Below are 21,744 nucleotides of genomic sequence, written 5' to 3' on the forward strand. Positions count from 1 at the left end.
AAGAAGCCTAAACCTACAGGACATAATTTTTGGAAAAAAAAAAAAAAAAAACAGTGCTGTGTAATGGCAACGTTGCAGACTGAAATGATTTTGTTCTTTGGAGCACAACTAAGAGAAGAGAAAGGTACAAAATGTGAACCGGGCAGGCTGAATACAGACAGATGCAGACCCGGAAGGGACCCCAGAAGTCATCTAGGCTTGGCTGTTTGTTTAAAAGATGAAAAATTTCAAGGCTAGCAGGACCCAGTAACTTGGGTGAGCTCCACGGCACGTTGGTAGCAGAGCTGGAAGGGGACTCCCGGTCCTGTAACTCCCAGAGCATGGCTCTTCACATCAAGACTGAAAAAGGAAACAGAGGAGGTGTGGATAAACAAGCCCGGAGAGAAGGCCCATGGGGGAGGTAGGGCTTGCGCTGAGCCTGACGCATGGGAAGAACCATGGCTGGGAAGAGGGGAGGAGAGGCCATTCCTGACTTCCCCTAGTGCCCTTGAGGGCTTATCACCCGTGGATTCCCCTATTCGTATCTTGAACCTATTAAAAGGTTACAGGGATTTCTGTGGTCACCTTTAACCAGGACAGGCTTTCTTTGTAGCTTTCTGACACACGCATCAGTAGCAGTAGCATATGAGATGCGGTCCTGAATGTATTAATGAGAAACATGGCAGGGATGGTACCATGTATGCTTGGCCACATGCCCAGCTCACTGTGGACATGCAAAGATTTAAAATGCCCATTCTGTACCAGTTACTGCTTTTATGATTTCTTCCATGGAAGCCTCCATTGGCTGTATCCCTTCTCACATACATATCTTTTTTTAAATAACAGTTTATTGAGGTGTGATTGACGAGTACACTGTACATATTAAAAATGTACAATTTGATCAGTTTGTTATATGCATATACCTGTGAAACCATTACCACAATCAAGATGATAAATATATCCATCACCTCCAAAAGTTTCCCTGTATTTCTTTGTAATCAATCTCTCCCTCCCGCCCCTTCCTGTCTCTACCCGACTCCCTGGGCCCCAGGTAACCACTGACCTGCTTTCTTGTCACTATAGATTAGTTTTAATTTTCTAGAACTTTACAGAAACAGGACCATAGACTATGTACTCTTTTCTTGTCTAACTTCTTCCACCCAGCAAAATTATTTTCAGGTACGTCCCCATTGTTTTGTGTATCACTAGTTCATTCCCCTTTATTGCTGGGCAAGCTTCCGTTGACATACCTGTCTCTTATCCAGAAGCATTCAATTCCTCGTTCGTGGCAGGTATCCAGGAGGTGAAGGAAGAACTAGTCCTGTCCATATTTGTCTCCCCCGTCCTGTTTTGTTGCAAGTGGGAGAAGTGAGGAGATGGGGAATGGCGTGGAAATCCAAAGGAACTACAGAAAAGAATAACAAAAGGATTAAAGGAACAGAGAGTGGGACTTAGAGGTGAAGGTTAAAGGAGTCGTGAAGCTTGGAAAGGAGAAAGCTGAGGGATCATTTGGGACGATGAATTTTTTCAAGTATACAAAAGGTTATTTTTAAAACAGACAGCCAAATAAGAACTGGACAGGCTCAGTTCAGTTTCATCCTGCAGCGAAAGAGCTGGATGAAGTATAAGGGAATGTCCCTGATGGGAAGGTCGAGCAGATCCCCCTGAAGTGGCTTCAGAGGACCAGGCCTGCAGAAGGGGGTGGGGAGATGCAGATTAGCCCTTGGCAGGGTCAGGATCAATTACGGCTTCAAGGTCCATGGCAGATCTTTGATTTTTAAACAGGTTGAGATTTCTTGAGAATTGGAAGCCTTGCAATGCGTTCTGAAGGAGTGAACTTTATATAACATTTTTCTTCCTGAAACATCTCCTTGCCAGGCCCAAATCCTACAGCTTGAGCCCTCCCTCGTGAGCCAGCCCTAACGTCCCCTTCTCTTCCCCCCGCTCCAGTGACATGCCGGCCCAGGCCCGGGACCTCATGGAGCGAATGAAGAACAGCCCTGTGAGTACAGGACCCCTGGCCACCCCTGAAAGGCGCTCTGCCCGTAGCTGGGGTGGGTGCAAGCTGCCCTAAAAGAGCCCCCTCTGTATCACTGCAGCTCAGGCTCTTGGCTGGTCCTTAAGAGGGGCCAAAGGAGCCACGAGTAGCAGGCCTTGCCACCAAGACGCCGCCCGTCTCTGCCACCCCCCTCCCCCCAGGGCCAGCTGCAGGAGGTGAGAGGGGCAGAGGGTGGCCGGAGGTGGCAGACCTCGGCCTCTGGCAGCTTTCCACTTTACCCAGGAGCTGGCTTCCAGAGCCCTATTATGTAAACTTTGGCCTCTAAAAATAGGCAGCTCATTCCAACCCTTCCTCCTTCCCACTAACCCGGCCCCTCTAAACCTCCCCACCAGCACTTTTTTAAACACTCTGTGTTTATGCCTTGGAACTCAGCGTCTGGGAGGACTCCTATTATGGCGTCGCTGAGTGGAAAGCAGGCTCCCCCGGGGGCCGCCCCGTCCCCCTCCCAACTCTCAGTCCACGAGGGGCTCCTCCTCCACCCCCCTCCCTGGACCCAGGCCTCAAGAGAGGCCAGCTCTGGGCTTTTGCTTCTAGATGTGTCTTGTGCCCTCGGCTCCTTTGAAGGCCTTTCGATCCCCTTTTAGGGGTGGGTTAATACACACCACCTCCTCCCGGACTGCAACTTTCTTAAGAGGATCTCAAAGGGAAAAAGGTCCTCTGTACTGAGTGAGCACACACGTGCGCGCGTACACACACACACACACACACACACACACACACACACACACACACACACACACATCTCTCTGGCAGAGTCCTTGCCCCAGCACCAAGGTGAGGGCAGGAGAGCCTGCACTCGGCATCTTCTCTCCACTGTGATACAAAGAGAGGAAAAGGCACTTGGGGGGCCGTCTGGCACATGCACGTGTCCCCCACCAAGGCCTAAACGGGGATCTTCTGTCCCCTCAGGAAATCAACCTACAGAAAGACTGGAAGCTCATCACCCTGTTCATTGGGAGCAACGATTTGTGCCATTACTGCGAGAATCCGGTAGGCCCCTGCGCAGCCCCCTGGGGGCCCTGAGAGGGGAGCTGCTGGCCAAGGTCACCATCCAGGCCCAGGGCCGGGACCTCCCTCACGGGAGGCACACGGGCCGGCTCTCCTAGGCACCTGAGTCTGCCCAGGAAGCCCCAGCTCACACATGCCAGGAGAGGCCTGTCTTTCCCACTGCTGAGTGGCTGCTGCATTGGTCCCCTGATTCCAGAAGTGTCTGGATGTCCCCACTCTTCAGGCACTGCCAAGGCGGCCTCTCTTAGGCACACAAATACTGTTCTCTGGTATCCAGTGGATAACTAGGGAGCCCCACCCTCACCTGCTTAGAGTCCCTGCCCACTTTTTTGGGCGTCTCTTGGTGGTGGGGAGGTTGCAGGGGGAGGATGAAACAATGCCATAAATAGGGTTGATTCAGCTGAACTATTCCTGATCGATGGCTTACTGCTCCTTCAAGGACAACACGCGTTAACAAACTCTGCCGGCCCGGGAACCCAGCCCACTCCTAATGTCGTTTCTAAGGGGAAATATGTCCAGACTTACCAACTGTGGGAAGTAATAACTTTTGGAATACATCTTATTCTAAGTTGAGGATGTGCTATATTTTATTTGGCCAGAAGAAAAAAAAAAAGCAGCTTCCATAATTCAGAGGTTGTGGTAGAATATTTGACAGTCACAGGCAGCGAGGAGAAGGCATTTTATCATTCCTTTGGCTCACAGGCAGTGACCAAATTCTGGATGAGAACCGGCCTCCCCCAACCCAGGGGCTTTCTCCCTCCCTGCCCAGACTCCAGAGGCAGAAGCGACCTAGTCCCATGGGGTTTTAAATGCTATTGTGTCCTGCACTCGTTGGGGGTCCAGGGAGCCAGAAGTGACCCCAGAATACCTGTCCTCGTGCAAACAGTCAGGTTTATGATACTGAGAGCAGCTTTTTGTGGAAAAACCTGGGGCCTCCATCAGGATTAACTCCAGCTATGTTTTAGGAAGGGGCTAAATCAGCTTCCAGTTGGGAGATGAGCCAGAGGATGAGACCCTTGACCTGAGTTACAGGGATGGGAGTGAGGGGGAGGCAGTGCAGAGGGTCCCAGGCAGTGGGGCCAGCACGAACCAAAGCCCAGAGGAAAGAGACAGCATGGCCACCAGGGGCCCTGTCCTGGTTGGAGAAGGAGAGGCAGGGGAACGGATGGGACTGGAGCGGCAGTGGGGTCCAGCACTGACAGGCTCTGGGTTAGAGGAGCCGGGAGCAGAGTGGGGTGGGCATTGTTCATGGTACCTAGTAGGGGTCAAGGGATGACTTCTTACAAGAGAGACTGTGTCCACCAGCAGTAAGGGCTGGGCTTCCCAGCCCATGCAGTGCCCTCCTGTGCTGGCCTCAGGTCACTCTCCTCCTCCCGCCAGGAGCTGAGGAGAGCCCCTTGCTTCTTCACAGGAGGCCCACTCAGCCAGCGAGTATGTTCGGCACATCCAGCAGGCCCTGGGCATCTTCTATGAGGAGGTAAGACAGCACAGGGGCAGCACGATCCTGGCGACAACCAGGCTGCTCCCCAGGGGCTGTGACCCGTGTGCATCTAGATGTGTTCAGTGAGATGCACGCCAAACAGAGCCCCCACCCCCACCCCCGTGAGCAGGTCCCTGGATGGGATGGGCAGGGTGGGGGGTGGGGGGAGGCAGCTGCGTAGCTCCTCTGCGGGGAAGATTCTAGCTGGATCCGACTGCATCTGTTTGGTGGCAAAGAAAGAGCTGGCTTCTGGAGCCAGTCGGCCTGATTTGTAGCCAGGTACCGTGGCTTGGGCAGGTGCCTTGTGTCTTGGTTTCCCAGTCTATAAAGCGGGGCCAATAAAGGAGATTCCACAGGATAATATGAGGCACGTTCCCTCTCTGGACCTCAGTTTATTGGTAAAGTTGGGGAGGAGGAAGTAGATTGTAGATGATCCCCCAAGCTCTTTCCAGCAGTAACCAGTGCCCCCCACCCCTCAACAAGTGCCTGGGGACTACTGAAGCCCATCCCTCTGCCCACAGCTTCCAAGGGCTTTCATCAACGTGGTAGAGGTCATGGAGCTGGCTGGCCTGCACCAGGGCCAAGGTGGGAAATGTGTCATGCCACTGGCAGCCCAGTAAGTAGACGTACGTGGGCCCAGGGGGAGGGCACCTGGGGAGAGCAGGGCTTAGATGTCAGTGGGTGAGACTGATACAGGCGGAGCCAGACCTTCTCGTCTGGGGAGCAGACATCAGCAATTAGCCAGGGGCTTGGAAAACTATTCAGAAATGCTGCTACCTTCTTGAATGCCTACTGTACGCAAGTCGCTTTATTTCCCTGGACCCCAGTTTGCTTTTCTGGAAAGTGAGGCAGACAGACACTTAGATGACCCGTGAGGGCCCCTGACATTGTCTGTGATGCCAAACCCCAACTTCAGCAAGTTGCTTGTTCCTGTTTGAGAGGCAACGCAAGGCAGTGCGCTTTCAAAACAGCTCTATCAGGCCTCAAATCCTGGCTCTGCCATCTTAGGAGCTGTGGGACCCTGTACAAACCACACGGCCTCTTACTCCTCACTTGGGAGGTAGAGGTGAGGTCTAGCGGAAGAGCAAATGAAGTACCTGGTCGCTGTGGGGCAGGTGCTCGGGAAATAGTACCTTTTTTTAACGTGCTTGATAGGACTGTCCATGAAAGCCAGGCTTGGAGCTAAGGTACAATGTGCAAGAATTTCTGCTGGGGCTGGAATTTATTAAAGCTCAGCTGTGACCCTTCTGAGGCCAGAGGTTCGCCCAGAGTTCCTGTGACCATAGTTAGGGGGGAGCAGATTCTACAGGGAGCTGAGGAGTCCTGTCCTATCTGGGGTCAAATGGATTCGCTGGGAAGGTGACCAGCTGGTTCCTATTCTCGGAGTGGCCACTGCTGCCCAAGAGACCCCTCACTCCGGAGCCCTGTGGGAGAGTCCCAAGCAGCCCAAGGTAGAGAAGGGAGGCCTCAGGAGCATGGGGAAGGAGCAGTCAGGCGGCCAGGGGAACAGGCAGCCCGTCCACAGGAGACCCGGGCATTGGTGCCAGCCCTTCCACCTTCTCTCCCAACAAGCACCTTCTAGACCTCCTGCCCCTGAGCTATGGTTCTGTGATCCGGGCCCAAGAGAAAGCAAGGCTGTGTTCTGGGGACACCTCCGTGGCGGCGGGGGGGGGGGGGGGGGGGGGGGCGGGCACAGAGCCTCAGGACTCTCCTTGTCTCACAGGAACAACTGCACCTGCCTCCGAGGCTCCCAGGAGAACTCCCTGGAGCTGCTGCAACAACTGAAGACAGTGAACTGGGACTTCCAGGTGACCCTGTCCCCTTCTCCCTCCCACCCCCCCATCTTTACTCCTGGAGTGAGGGCTCTACCGAGATCACAGCCCCTGAAATATGTGTCCAGGTGCATCAGACACCAAGGCAGGGGCGGGGAGAAGCTCAGAAGGGAAGCCCACGTCTCAGCTCCCAGATGGGAGAGGGGCTGTGCTCACTGCCCTCGGGCTCCTCCCTCCTTTAGCTTCTCACGTCTGTCTGTGCCTTCCCTTGACCTGCCGTGCCCTGGGCCTTGCTGCAGTGTATCCATCTCATGCCCAGGGCTTGTCTTCTTACCTCTTCTGAGAAGCTTCCCCCCACGGAGCACCCCCGGCAATTTCAGTCAGCCCTACGTGGTTTTGATTTTTCCATCTCCCAGATGAATAAGTTTATCCCTTTTATAGTCCACCTTTTGGCACTTAAGAAATGCAAAGACCATGGATACTCATCCCCCAACGTCACAGGCCTTTTGAGGAGCTGGTGTTGAAATTCCCATTTGAACTGAGGCCCCGTGTTCTAATTCACCTCTTCATGAAGCGAGGGCAGAGGAGGCCTTGGGCCCAAGCAGACGTCAGGGCAGAGCGGGGTGGCGGCCCCACCTGGTGCTCAGGCACTAGAGCGGCTCCTTTGAGTCCCTTGCCCCTGATGTGACCCACCCAAGCCCACAGGAACAGGCCGTCTGCCCCGCCTTGCGGGCGGTTAAGCAGCCTCTCTCCCCATCCCCAGAGTGGCCTCTCCAGGCTCTCCTACCAGTACCTGCAGCGTGAGGACTTCGCCGTGGTTGTGCAGCCTTTCTTCCAAAACACTCTTGTCCCCCTGAACGACGTAAGTTGCGGGTGTGTCTCGGAGGTGCGTGTGCAGAGGCCGTATCTTAGGCAATGTATTTCCTTTTCTACATGGGCTTTTTTGGACCATCTCTCTCCAAGCGCGCTCCCAAAGGGTTGCTGTTTCTGCTTTTCCTCCTTTCCCCTGCACCCACCTTTTCTGAGTGTAACTTGAACTTAGATGTACTTGGAAAGAAAAGGTGAAAATTAACAGTGACCAAGCTCCCCAGACATGGCCCTGCTATTTGCTGGGTTGGGGGATAAAATGGAAAGCTTCCTAAAAGTATTATTATTCTTTTTTCAACCATTAGAGCAGGGATGCTGAAGGAAAAGGGATGTGGACTGTAGGTGGCTATAATTTTTAAAAAATAAAAATTCCAAAACCAGGGAATTTCTCCATCAACATCTGAGCCAACTGGCAGCAGAGTTGAAAGGATGAAAGTTGAAATGCCCAGGATGCCGCGGGATGGGGGGGTAGCAGTGCCCTCGTCCCAGGAAGATAATCCCATTGCCTTTGGTCACAGAGAGGAGGCGCTGACCTCACCTTCTTCTCCGAGGACTGTTTCCACTTCTCAGAACGCGGGCATGCTGAGATGGCCATCGCTCTCTGGAATAACATGGTCAGTGCCTGAGGGTCGAGTGGGTTTGGGTCAAGGGGAAACCCGAGGAAGCTGACTCTTTCCCACAACGAAAAACCTACTGGCTGATGTGGCTCCCTTCTCCCCAGAGCTCCAAATGGCAGCTCACGTATTTGTCCAGACAGATTCTATTCTTTCGGTAATGCCCCAGTGCTGTCGGGGGATAATGTTGTCATCAGATAGACTGGATGAAAATATCAGCACGAACCCCTTACTGTGTGACCTTGGGCCAATGATCTCTCTGGCCATTGGTATCGATATCTACAAAAACAACAAAGGTGACACAGGTCTTAGAAGACCGAGATAATGTGTGTACCGCACCCAGCACAATAATCCACAGGGTCCCAACTATTATTTCTTTAAACATCAAAAAGAAAAGAGCCACTCAGCCTGTTTTCCCAGGCTGCCACCTATTCTAGCCCTAATGGGGAAAAAGGGGACCTTACGAAATGAACATACAGCCCAGAGGCCACAGGGACCACCCGGCCTTGTGGCTTGCTCTGCCCTTTACAACTGGCCACGCATGACTGGACAGTCAGCTATGTTTGCACAGAGCTCGACCAGTAACCCTGAGCGCTGTATCCTCTTGCACGGAGCAAGTGAAATGCCTTTCCAACCCACTGGCTTCTTTTGATCTAGGCTCTGCGGGTGACCCAATCCCCACGCCAACCTGCCTGCTCCCTCGTTCCTCCCATGGTGACTAAACAATCCACACGCCTGCTCCTTTCATTGCAGTTTCAGGCCTGCTGCGGCTCTGCCAGGCACCACTGTGCAAATATTCCCACACCTGTCAGCTCCGCCCACGTGGCCAGTATCTTACTCGGCTGACTCATAATATTGTCTTTCTCCTTAGCTACACCACCTCCTCCTCTCCTCAGAACAGCATGTAAGGAGGTTTTCTCCTTGGCCTACTTAATTGCTCACTTAGCCTTCCTCTGCTTTTGTTTTCCTGGTGTTTTCCTCCTGTTGACACAACATTCTGCCCCCTCCTGGAACTTTCATCATCTCCCGTCAGTCCAGGACTCAGAATTGCAATCAGAATACCTTTGAGTTCCCTCCCAACCCTACCTCCACGGTAGTCTTTTAAATCAAAGTTAAAACAATTCCTGAGAGCAGTTGTGTTTCTTTTGAAGACTCTTTTGCTTTGAAGTCCAGGTGTCTTTCCGGGGCTGAGTCACTCAGTTTCATTCCTTTTAAAATCCCCTCCCCACAAAGACTGGATCTCTCTGCCTGGTCCATTTCTCCCCCCTGTGACCTCGGGGGAATCCACAGACTCCAAGGAGGGGCAGGAATGCTGAGCCCTAGCCTTTCCCTCCCAGCATCCCCATCAGGGCATAGTCTTCCTACCTCAGGGCATTCTGAGCCTGCTCAGTGCCAGGACCCAGGACCCCTCCACAAGTCTCCTGGGGGTCGATGGCCGTATTGATGACTTTGAACATTAGTCAAGGGCCCATTTGTCGCATTCTGCATGATTTAATGTAGTTCTGGCCTTTCTCTTCCAAAACAGCTCGGTAGGTCTTCCCATTCACACAGGTGAGAGGCTTCTATTTCATAAAAGCGAGTAGAAGGGATTTAGATCTGAAAACAAAAGATGAACACTGTCATGGAGCCATATTATTAATACTACAAGACTGTCCACGGCCCCCCAACCACCCTGTCCCAGCCATAACCCAAATTTAAAAAACAAAGCAACGCAAAGCAAAACAAACCTGAAATCATCTATGAGTATGTTATCCTGTGCTATGTGATTTGTGGAAATAATTACAGGGTCCAGTGTTTTCCTCCAAAACCATCTCAGATATAAAGCTATAGCATCATGCCAACTTTTCAGGTCTTCTTCCTGGAATTTCACCCCTAAAGTGACATAAAATAAATGACGAACCGATAGACCTGGAAAGGCTCTTAGAGATCATCTAGCCAGAATGCTCTGTAACTAAAATACAGAGACATGGAGCAATTTGCCCAAGATCACACAGCCAGCTAGTTGCAGAACAAGGATTAGAACACGGGTCTAATTGCCAAGCGTCCTGGCCACAGCACCACCCTGCCTCCCTGCTCCCAGCCTGATAAGCACATGCGTAACCAGTGAATTCATGTCTCATAATTAGAGTCCTATGACATAGTGTCTGCAGGCTTTGGCTCACACCCTGAGTACCCCACTGTGGCAACAAACACACTTGAAACTGTTGCATCTCCTGCCCCTCCTCTCTGAACAGTTTATGCATCCTTCTCCAGAGACTTCCGCAAAGCCAGAAATACCAACGGCACTAGGGAATTTTTTCTCTTCCTTTTTTTCTTTTCTTTTCTTCAAATATTTATTTACCTATCTATCCATCCATCTATCTGGCTGTGCCGGGCCTTAGTTGCGGCATGGGGGATCTAGTTCCCTGACCAGGGATTGAACCCAGGCCCCCTGCATTGGGAGCTCAGAGTCTTAGCCACTGGACCACCAGGGAAGTCCAGTCTTCCTTTTGTCTTCTTATGAACAGTTTTTTCTCCTCTTTTCTGATGCCTGTTCCTCTACTGCTGCCCGCTCCCTCTTCTGTGGAAATCTTACTCTCAGCTAACATTAGCATCTCCCTGGGCGCTGAGTAACAACGCTAGCCTCCTAACTGGTTTCCCTGTCTCCAGGCTTACAGCCATTAGAATAACTCTGGCTGTGTATTACAGTTATCTGGGGACTCTTAAAAACAATTAATACCTACAACCACTTTGGGAAACCTTGGTATATCTACTAAAGCTGAACACATGTATTCCCTATGGCCCCAAAATTCTACTCCTACGTATATCTCCCCAACAGAAAGGTATACACAAGGTTCACCAAAAGATGGATACAACAAGAATTTTCATAGCAGCACTATTCATAGCCCCCAAACAGGAAACTCCCCAAATGTCTACCAAAAGCAGAAGGGATAAACAAACAGCACATTCATAAAATAGAACACCTCACAGCAATGAGAATAAAATTTCAACAACATGCAACTATATATATAAATTTCAAAAACAAGCAAATAAATCCATGGTCTTATTGGGGAGTGGATGGTACTGGAAGAGGGTAGGAGGGAGCCTCTGAGTATTGATTATATTCTGTTCCTTATCTGGACGCTATGTGGGCATGCTCATTTTGTCATAATTTATCAGCAGCTCACTTATGATTTGTACTTGTTTCTAGATGTGTGTGAGCTTCGATTAAAAAATCATTTAAAAGAAAAACCAGAAAAAATAACCCAAAAACAAAACAAAAACCCAGTGCCTGGGCCTCATCCCCAGAAATTCTGACTGTCTGGGGTAGCACCTGGGTTCAATACGTTTTAGACACTCCCCAGGTGATATTACTGCATAGGGCTTGCAAAGCACTTCCTTAGATCTCCTCACCCCAGGGCAACCGCATAGTCTGCATAAGTGAAATCTGACCAAGTCATGCCCCTGCTCTCAAACTTCCAAGGCTGGCCCCTCCTTGAGGAAGAAAGGCCAGGCCCCTTAGCGCAGCACACCACGCCTTCCGGACTTGGCCCCAATTAACCTCTCAGCAGCCGCTCCCATCTCCCTGATTTGCATTTAGCAATCCAGCAAGGAGTGAAGTTTCCTGCACCACCCATGCTGTCTCCTGCCTCCGTGTGTTTGCCCTTGCTCCTCCCCTTATCTCGGGCTGCCCTTTCAGCCTCCTTCCCCGGCTAACTCTGACCCACCTCAACAGTCAACTCAGGTGCCAGCTTCTACAAGAAGCCTTCTCCGAGTCCCCAGAGCTGGCCCCGTGGCACCCTACCTTGTCTCAGTCCTGTCATTTGCCACATCGTTGGTATCCACAGTGTCTGTCTTAGGAAAGGTAAGTTCCAGGAAAAACAATTGCCTTTCTTGTGGCCAGCCTCAGGCCTTTATGAGTCCAGTTCTTCCATCCATCCCCTCAACCACTATTTCCTGAGCTCCACTATGTGGTGGGGACTGCCCCAGGTGCTGGGGAAAAGAGCGTCCCTGCTCTTGGGGAGCTGCCAGTCTAATGGGAAAAAGAGATAAAAAGTAAATAAATCGGGCTTCCCCGGTGGCGCAGTGGTTGGGAGTCCGCCTGCCGATGCAGGGGACGCGGGTTTGTGCCCCGGTCCGGGAAGATCCCATATGCCGTGGAGCGGCTGGGCCCGTGAGCCATGGCCGCTGAGCCTGCGCATCCGGAGCCTGTGCTCCGCAACGGGAGAGGCCACAACAGTGAGAGGCCCGCGTACCGCAAAAAAAAAAAAAAAGTGAATAAATCAATGAGGTAATTTCTGACCACATTCATGGCTTAAAAAAAAAAAAATAAAGCAGGGCCATGTGACAGAGAGTAACAGTGGAGAGAGGGAGGGCTCACCAGAAAGTGACGTGTGAACTGAGAACCGAACGTCGAGAGGCTGCCGGGCACGCAGAGGTCTGGGGCCACAGCGTTGCAGGAAGAGGAAACGACCTGTGCGGGCCAGAGTCAGGAAGGAGCTTGAAGCGTGTGAGGAGCGTAAAGGCCAGTGTGCCTGGAGGGAGGGGAGCAAGGTCAGAGGTGGGCGAGAGCAGGGGCCGGGTCCTTGGATGGCTTTCGGCGGGAGAGCCACGTGATCTGGTTTGCCCTCCGGCTGCTGCATAGAGACAGACTAGAAGGAAGCAAGAGAGGAGTTGGAAAGACCATTAGGAAGCTGCTGGAAGTCCAAGTGAGAGGTGAAGTTGGCCGGGACCAGGGGATGGCAGTGGGGGTGGAGGGAAGTGGTCAGATTTGGGATGTGTTTTGGACTGGCTGGTGGATGAGGCAGAAGAGGAACGGGGGTGATTCTTCAGTCTGAGGTCAAGGAAACTGGGTGGACAGTTGAGGTGTGTAGAGAGAAACAGAGTTGGGAGGGGAAAGTCAAAAGTTCTTATTTTGGACATGGTCAGTGTAAGCTGCCTTCCAGAAATCCACCCAGAGGCATCAGGTACGGTGTTAAATGTATGATTCTGGAGCTCAGAGAGAGTCAGAAATGGAGATTTAGGGGGAAAAATGTGCGGGTTATTAGCATAGAAGTGGTATTCGAGACCATGGGGTTTTCTGAGATCTCCTAGAGAAAGAATAGGTGGAAAAGAGCAAAGGACCAACCACCAAGCCTGGGGCTTTCTTCCAACTTTTGACCCAACGACTGATGAGACGGAGAGAAGGGGGAGGTGGGAGGGAAACGAGAAGTGTTGTGAAAGGGAGGCATCAACTTTGACAAATTCTGCTGAAAAGTCAAGCAAGATGAATCCAAAATAAGTGACCACTGAATCTGGCAAGGTCCTTGGTGACCTTGCCAGAGCTGAGTCAAGTGGTAGAGACTGAAGACCTACTGAATGGGTGTTAGAGAGAACGGGAGGTTGGGAAGTGCAACCAGGGGCTACAAACAACTCTTCTAGAGTTATGAGGAGTAATGGTGAAGGCAGCTGGAGGGGAGGGGGGATGGGGCGTCAAGGCTGGGAAATAGAGTAGGCTGTGCACCGATGCCGAGGGACCAGTAGAAAGGGAGAAACTGATACAGTCATCAAATCCATATGAACATTACCTTCCTCGACGCCAGTTAGTTCCTGGGTTCCTGGAGTATCACTGGGGCTCAGCCAACCGATCTGTAGCATTTGTTCTGTCACTAGGTGGTTCTGCTACGCAGGAAAAATGCTAGGGGCAGTTCAGGAGCCCGCCTAGCACCACACAGCTCTTTATCCGCAGAACCAGGACCCCAGTGGATGTGCCCACCATGCTCTGTCCAGTCACCGTGGTGACTCTCCCAAGACCAGAGCAGCCCTTCCTCCTCTAATTGTTACTAACAGACAGGTGGAAACGGCTTTAAGACAACAGAAAGCAAGGTCACGGGCCAGGTGTGGTCATTAGCCGGCATAGTGGACTTTCCCTTCCCTCCTGGGCAGTACCTGGGGGTCAGGAGCTGATGAGGTCAGGAACAGGCAGGGAAGCAGATCATATGATGGGTGGACGCTAGACATTCAGGACAGAGTCTGGATAAGTGAGTGCCAGGGATCCATTCTCCTTGGTGCTGGCCACATGCTGCCAGGGGGCAGGCTACTGGCTTAAGATGCTGGGGAGGGAGTCACAGCCGCTTCTAGCTCATTCTCAGAGGGTCCCAGGATCAAAAGCATGAAGCAGAACCTCCCTGAACCACAGCTGCTCCCCGGGAGGTTTCAAGTAAACCTTTTCATCTATGCGGAAAACACACGAAAGTAGCTCAAGTGAGAAAATGCCAATTTCTTAAGGTTGACAAGCCAAGCGTAATAACGACGTCCTGGTAACCAGTATGTTTTCAAAATTTTCCTGAAATTGACTATCCCCAGACACTTCAAGGAGTTGGTAAATATGATTATCACCATTTTATAAAGTTGAAAATACAGTGTCTGCAGTCACAACCACCCACCAGGAAAGCAGGAGGTGGAGGTCCTGGGCTCTGCCCTTCCACTCTCGCTGCAGCCTCTGGACCGGTCAGTCTCTCCTGGGCCTCAGTGTCCTCCTCGGTAAATCCAGGACACAGACTCAGGGTTGCCCCCTCCTCTGATGGACTCTGACCTGTCAGTCTGTGAGTCAGAAGTCAGGTCCAGCTCCGGCCCCAGGGCCGCTAGTGTCTGCCACAGGTCTTGCCCCTTTGGCTGGTTTCAGCCTTGCAAAGGGAGAGAATCTGGTGTGAGATTCTCCTCCCTCGGACAGGGAGGTCTCTCCCAGCTTTGGAGGGAACCAAGGTTTCCTTTTCTCTTTTCAGCTGGAACCCGTGGGTCAAAAGACAACCTCCAACAACTTCACCTATAGCCGAACCAAACTCAAGTGCCCCTCCCCTGTGAGTAAGGTCCTGCCTGTCTAGAGTGGAACAGGTGCCTGGGTTGGGGGAGGGGGGAGGTCCTGGCCATCTGGAGGCACAAAAGTCCCCCGGGAGGCTTCACCATCATGCACGTTCATTCACGACCACCATTCTCAAATCTCACCTCTCCTGGCTGCCCCGACACTTCTCAGGTCCTCAGGGAGCCGCAGCCAGAAGTGAGGGGAGGGACAAAGGGATGGGTTCGCCGAATCAGGAAGAGGCCCGGGGAGGCAGATGAGCGAGCACTGGCCAGAACCCTCGTTACCCCCGTGACCCTGGAGGGTCTGTGGCATCCTCTGTCTTAAACATGCGTCGAGGAGCCCTCCCACGTCAGGCATGCTCCTGGGAGTTGGGGGTTGGGAGGAAAAGAGAAATAAGAGGCCGTGTCTGTTCTGGGTGCCCACATCGTCTTCCTGGCCTTCCAGCACCACCAGTGTCCAGGCCCGCACCGCCCTCGCCCGGACCAGGGACGAAGCCCCAACCTTGTCTCCCCAGCTCTCCTTTCTCCCTTCTCTGTCCGTCCTGTAATCGTGCCAGACCCAGAGTGCCCACCTGGAAGGAATTCCAGTCTTGTCAAGGCTGTCAAAACCCTTCCCCGGTCCCCGCGCCCATGGAGGAGAGTCCAGATAAGAGGCCCACCTTCCTCTCTCACCTTAGGCACACACTCCGCTCCTGGAAACAGAGCGGCTTCCCAGAGAAGCCCCACGACAGCCCCCGTCTGTGCATCTGCTTCTGCCATCTGCTCCCTCTGGAGGCTCATCCCCCATCTCCGCCTGTGGGAAATTTTCACATCCTGCAAGGCCCAGATGTTTCCCTCTCTGGGCTACTGTCCACCTTATCTCACCCTACCACTCCCACCCCAGACGCACATCAGCATTGGTCTCTCTTTCTGTGCACGCCTCTCACAAGCACTGACCCAGGCTCCTCTGTGATGTGATTTGTTTCTGAACATGTCTTATCTCCCACTGGACCGCAAGCGACTGATGTCACACCTGAACCCTCAGGCCCCCTCCCAGTTCCTAGCACAGGGCTCCACACAGCCACCATGCCACCAGCATTCACCGGGGGGAAGGAAAGGATCCAGGGAGGCAGGCCCTTCACATTTGGGTTCTTAACCTACTACAGAACCAGCTGTCCTTCCACACCGACCTCCCTGCTCGCGGGCACTCCTGGATGGGAGGATGGGAATAGCTGTCCGGGGCGGCCTAGAGGAAACAGAGGTGGGCACTCAGCAAGCTCCTCAGGACTCTCTTCCACGGGTCACCTATCAGTTCCCGATCTTTCAAAACTGAGTTGACAGGAAAGGAGGTTATAGCTGGGTGTTGACCACTTTGGATACCCCCTCCTTATTCAGGGGTTGGGGCACAGTGTGGATGAAGGAGCTTTACAAACAGGGATGAGCTGTGGAAACAAGGTTATTGCACCGTCTCTGGGATGGGGACTACACAAGCCTCAGATGGGTGGTTTTCAGGCCCTGAGCCCTGACCCTCTCCTCCTCCACAGGGGCGCCCCTACATCTGCACCCTGAGGAACAGTCGGCTGCTCCAAGACCAGGCTAAAGCAGACCCCCAGTGCTCTCCTGGCCGTGCCAGTGGCAGCAGGAGGTGGCCTTGCGGTTGGTGTCGGCACAGTGATGGCCTGGAGAGCCCTAAGGGGTCGCCAGAGGGAAAATCCTCCCATAAGTCTGAACACTGTGAGCTTGTAGGCCCGCCAGCCCTGTGCGGGCTCTCATGCTGAATTCCCCAGCCGCGTTCCTCACCAGCCCTCTCCCTTGGCCACCCCTGGCCACTACGGAGGTCACTCGCTTCAACACCTGGTAATGTAGGAAGCCAAAGGGACAGTCACAACTTCTTGGGGCCTGAGACCTGTGATCCTGGAATCGGCACATCTAAATAAAGGCCAAAGCCGTTCTATTCTTGGGTTCGCCTGCTTGAAGCTCTCGCCTTCCAACCTGTCGTGTGGTGCAGATGTGGGAGCTGGGACCTTGTCTCAGACGGGGATGGCCAACCTGAGCCCCGACTGGCACCCAACAGGCATATCCTCAGTCACCAAAACCACTATTTCAAATGTGGGAAAAACCTTGGTCACCAGGGTTTGGCTGGAATTTTGGAGCTTGCCTGCCATCACTCAGTACCATCCAACATCTTTTCTGTACCCAGGACAAGGTAGAGCATCGTGGTACCTCCAAGGTTGTGCATGTAACGGCCTGGCCAAGAGACGAACTCTTTCAAAACTACGAGATGCTCTGTGACAGCGTGTGGTTCAGTCCTGGGGCAGTGGCAGGTAAATGCGTCTGCTTTCAAGAATAGGAGTTCCTTGGGAAGGGTTCCTGGAAGAGAGCAATTTGAAATGTCATTTTAAAAAAAGGATTGGGACATGAATGCTTCACATATCCTCAACCTGATTTTCTCAAGGTGCTAAATTTAGAAAAGAATTCCTCTTTCTACATACCAGGTTTATGAGAGAGCTAGAGAGAGTCTGATAACACAAGCTCCCTCCATTCAGCCCCTAGCAGGGGCAAGGCCCTGAGCTGGATGTCTTACACAGATAAGCTCTTTTATTCAGCACAAAAACCCAGGGCGGGGTTGATGGTCATTTCTGAAGACAGAAATAGTGGTTGTACGACACTGTGAATGTACTAAATGCATGAATTGTTCACTTTCAAATGGCTAATTGTATGTCACGGGAATTTCACCTCAATAAAAAGCAAACAAAAATCCATTATCATCAGGAACTAAGTACCCTCTCTGACCCCAAAGCCTGAGATGACAAAGAATGTGAGTTAGAATCCCAGATGTACCATTTGAATGTGTGGCTTTCACAGCAAACCCCATCACCAGCCTAGGTCCCAGTTTCTCAGACACCTCATCTATACAATTCGAATGAGAGTACCCATTTTGCCTGGTCTCCCAGCACTGCTAAAAAACAAGATGCTGTAGAAAAGTGCTCTGTAACTCTAAAATACTGCACCCACGAAAGTGGGTTGTCTTCTCCTCTATGAAGAGTTGAGCTAGGGTCCAGGCTGCTGGGGGTGGGGAGGGGTCCAGAGATGGGTTTAGGAACTGGGGGTAATGTATGGGTGAAGACTGCCCACCTTCCTCTCATGAAGGGTCATCATATTGTTTCTCTTGACAAAAGTAGAGTCTGCAGAGGACCTACCCAGTCCCAGGTTTCTGCTGGTTTCAATTTCTGCTTCTGTACAAAGGGAAACAGCATACCTGCCCCACTTCTTCCTGTGGACGAAAAACAATATCACATACCCTAAAGAACCAGCAATCCCAGCTTGTGTTCCTGGCTTAACACAGTGTGACAACCAAGATAACTCATTAAGTCGAAGAGTTCGACTTTTTTTTTTTTTTAAATAAGTTTCCCTTCCAGTAGCTCCTACTTCAAAGAACCATGGAATTCATAACCACAAGTCTCCCTCACTTGGGTTGGGGGTTGCAATTTATACTACCTGAGTAATCCAGGAGCCCCAGTCTGAAAAGTTAATGAAAGGTGTGGTTCCCAGACTGGTCACCAAGGAACACTTTGCAGAAATAAAGAGAAATCCTCTTTGGAGGGACACAACCGCAAACCAGGCCCCAAATTCCCACCAAATACACACTAAAAAGACAAAATTTAAAAATACATGAGAGCACTTACTTGAACCTGGTGGTATTATATATACACGAAACATGTCCTTTCCTATAGGAAAATGTTCAATCTAGTTAGGAAGCCAATCACAGCCACACCAGGAACAAAACCACCAAATCCTGAGAAAGCTACACTCTGAGATACTCTCCATAGAGGCTTTCGAGTTCAAGAAAGATTAGTGTGGATTAAACTTGGTCAAAAGACTTCACAAAGGACATAGAACTTTAATTGAGCGCTGAAGAATGGAGAGGTGATCTGGTTAGAGGCTGAAAAGAATGGGGTCATGGAGACTGGGAAAACTCCATCTAAGTGGAGAGATGAATGAGCATGGTGTGTATATAGGGACAACAAGAAAGATGTCCAGAAACAATGAGGATGGATGAGCCAGATACAGTCAGATTAGGGACACGCTATGGGAAGGACAAGGAATTAATAGTGATTATATTGTTAAAATGGTTGTAATACCAGGCTGCATTTGATTTGGGACTAAAATGCTATTGGGAAAAGATTGGTACGAAGAAAAATAACATCAATAAGAGTTGCCTATAGAGTGCTTGCACTATGACAGGCAACATGGTACAGAATAATTAAGCTTCCACATCCCTGTTTATCATCCCCTTTTTACAGAAGAGAAAACCAAGACTCAGAAGAGTTAATTGGCCCAGAGTTATACTTTCATTACATAATGGGACGTTCATCAAGATGAATACTGGTTTCCAGGGTAGGGGAATAACCCCAAAATACACAACAGATGATTCTAGCAGTAAACTGGGCTGAACTGCAAATAAATGTGATATAAAATAAAAATCTAGAAAAGAGGATACACATTATCCTCACAAGGCTATGATGGCCACCACGAGTTCCTGTGCCTCCAATTGGTCTGAAGAACTCAGCCATCTCTGGTTAGTAAGCTGTGATTTAAAAATTAACTATAGGGGCTAAGATTTATTTTGCTAGAGTATATGTGGAGTTATATAGCAGCTAGCAAATCTTTTAATTAGGAAAAAAAATGAAGAAACAATCCCAGTGAGAATTAGTAGACACAACAAATGACAGGATTAGACCCACATTTTACATAACAGTATTGAAGACAGACTATATGTAAGCAGATTTTGAAAGATTAAAGACAAAAGGAACTATTCTGTATGATGCTGTATGCTGGATACATGACACTATGCATCCTTCAAAACCAAAAAAACTGTACAACACAAAGAATGAACCCTAAAGGAAACCATGGACTTTAATAGTGCATCAATATTGGTTCATCAATTGTGACAATGTACTCCACTAATGCGAGATGTTGATAATAGGAGAAACTGTACAGGGGTAGAGAGCGAGTATTTGGGAACTCTGTATTTTCTGTACAATTTTTCTGTAAACTTAAAACTGCTCTAAAAATAAAGTATATTAGTAAAAACAGGAACTTAAAACATAAGACTAAGGTAATTTTTTAATGAAGGCAGATTTATATAAGAACCAAATGGAAATATATTATTAAAAATAATCTTCAGTAGATTTGTTCAAGTAACAGATTTGACACTCAATGAAACAACATGTCTTGTGTATTTACTATGTATCAGGCACTGTTTTTAACAGTAAGTCTATATTACTCATTAATTCTCACAACAGCCCAATGAGATAGGTACTACTATTATCCCAATCTTACAGACAGAAAAACTAAAGCAGATTCGGGGTCTTTTCAGTCTTTTTGTAAGAATTAAATTAGATAAAAACAATAGTTTAAAAAATAGGTATTCAATAATTCCCATATCCCATATTAAATCCAATAGATTATTTAGGAGGGCTTTGTGAAACAACCATAATAATGAAAATATATTTGGTACCTTACAGTTTACAAAGCACTTTTATATGTTCTCATTTGATCCTCACCACAAACTTGGAAGCAAAGTGCATGCAGTATTATTAAGAAAAAATATCCCAAACTTGGAAAAGAAGGCAGGACAGTGATCACGTGTCCTATTAATGTCACTGTTGAACAAAGCTCATCTAAGAAATATTTAGTTATCTAGAATACACTTGTGTTTGACTTTGCTATTTACTATTTGATTAGAGCTCAGATATTATGAAGTTATGTTACTAATGGATTTCTGACTGGTAGAAAAGATAAATCAAGGTTATGATTTTATCACCCTATAGAACATTAACTAGTATTTCTATTAGCAACATCATTTCAGTATTCCTTTGACAAGCTAACAACATAAATCTCCATTCCTCAAATCTCCTTTGAATCAGACTTGACCATCTTAATAATCCCCTTGTTAATCACTGAGTTAAAGTCTTGACATACATTCATCCTATATTTGTATGAGAATCATATTTTAAACTTTTTAGAAAGAAATGACTTTTTAAAAATACCTAAGGGGGGACTTCCCTGGTGGTCCAGTGGTTAAGAATCTACCTTCCAATGCAGGGGACGTGGGTTCGATCCCTGGTCGGGGAACTAAGATCCCACATGCTGTGGGGCAGCTGAGCCTGTGAGCCACAACTAAGACCCAACGCAGTCAAATAATAAATTTAAAATACCTAAGGGGAAAACTAATTTTTTTAAATTATACGAAAGTATATAAAACCACAGGATACATTATAAAAACCTAGTAAATCTGAACAAGTGGAAACCGACAACCCAGTAATTCCATCCCTAGGTGATGGCTCTCAAGAAACATTTGCAAATGTGTCTCTCTTGGGAGGATGTTGTAGGAGAATATTTATGGCAGTGTTGTTCATAAAAACAATAAAGCCAGAAACAATGAGGTCAATGTCCATCGATAATGGACTGGGAAAAACGGCTCATGGTGTATTAATATAACGGAGTAATTATGCATCGTGAAATAACTACAGCTGCATTCTCAGCTTGGGTGTACTCTTACATATAACGTTGAGCCGAAAAAGAAGGAAGTATTACAAAGAACACATGTAAGAGGACTCCATTTAAACATGGAGACAGGCGGTAAAAGTAGAAAAGGAAATCAGTGTAGCCATTATCAGAAACACCATAATGCTACTTTTGAGAGGAGGAGGGGTTGGTGATTGAGGAGGGATATACAGAAGGCTTCTCAATACTGGAATGGCAATTTCTAAACGTGGGTGGTAGTTTCACAAGATCTTGCTTGATAACTATTCTTATAATTGAATATATATATATTTCAGGCTTTTTCTGTATGTGTATTTCATATTTTTTAAGTGAAAAGAATGAAGGAGGAAGATGTTTTATAAAAGAACCAAGCTAAATTAGCTGCTTATTCATTCAGTGACCAGTTGGAAGAGTTTCTTCTTTTTTTATTTTTTTTGCGGTACGCGGGCCTCTCACTGCTGTGGCCTCTCCCGCCATGGAGCACAGGCTCCGGATGCGCAGGCCCACGGCCATGGCTCACGGGGCCCAGCCGCTCCGTGGCATGTGGGATCCTCCCGGACTGGGGCACGAATCCGCGTCCCCTGCATCGGCAGGTGGACTCTCAACCACTGCGCCACC

The 21,744-nt window shown here is 49.5% G+C and overlaps 1 protein-coding gene across 1 annotated transcript in view; it reads left to right on the forward strand.

The window, feature by feature from the left end:
* PLB1 (phospholipase B1) overlaps positions 1 to 19,639 on the forward strand; it is a 185,524-nt gene extending 165,885 nt beyond the window's left edge. Inside the window, 10 exon segments of the mRNA XM_032652827.1 lie at positions 1,930 to 1,981; positions 2,948 to 3,028; positions 4,458 to 4,523; positions 5,048 to 5,142; positions 6,250 to 6,334; positions 7,062 to 7,160; positions 7,684 to 7,779; positions 14,523 to 14,597; positions 16,122 to 16,189; positions 16,191 to 19,639. Coding sequence (XP_032508718.1) covers positions 1,930 to 1,981; positions 2,948 to 3,028; positions 4,458 to 4,523; positions 5,048 to 5,142; positions 6,250 to 6,334; positions 7,062 to 7,160; positions 7,684 to 7,779; positions 14,523 to 14,597; positions 16,122 to 16,189; positions 16,191 to 16,323 — 850 coding nt within the window. The 3' untranslated portion in view covers positions 16,324 to 19,639.
* The last annotated feature ends 2,105 nt before the right edge of the window (positions 19,640 to 21,744 follow it).

The sequence above is a fragment of the Phocoena sinus genome, chromosome 13 (assembly GCF_008692025.1).
Source record: "Phocoena sinus isolate mPhoSin1 chromosome 13, mPhoSin1.pri, whole genome shotgun sequence".
Taxonomy (NCBI): Eukaryota; Metazoa; Chordata; class Mammalia; order Artiodactyla; family Phocoenidae; genus Phocoena; species Phocoena sinus.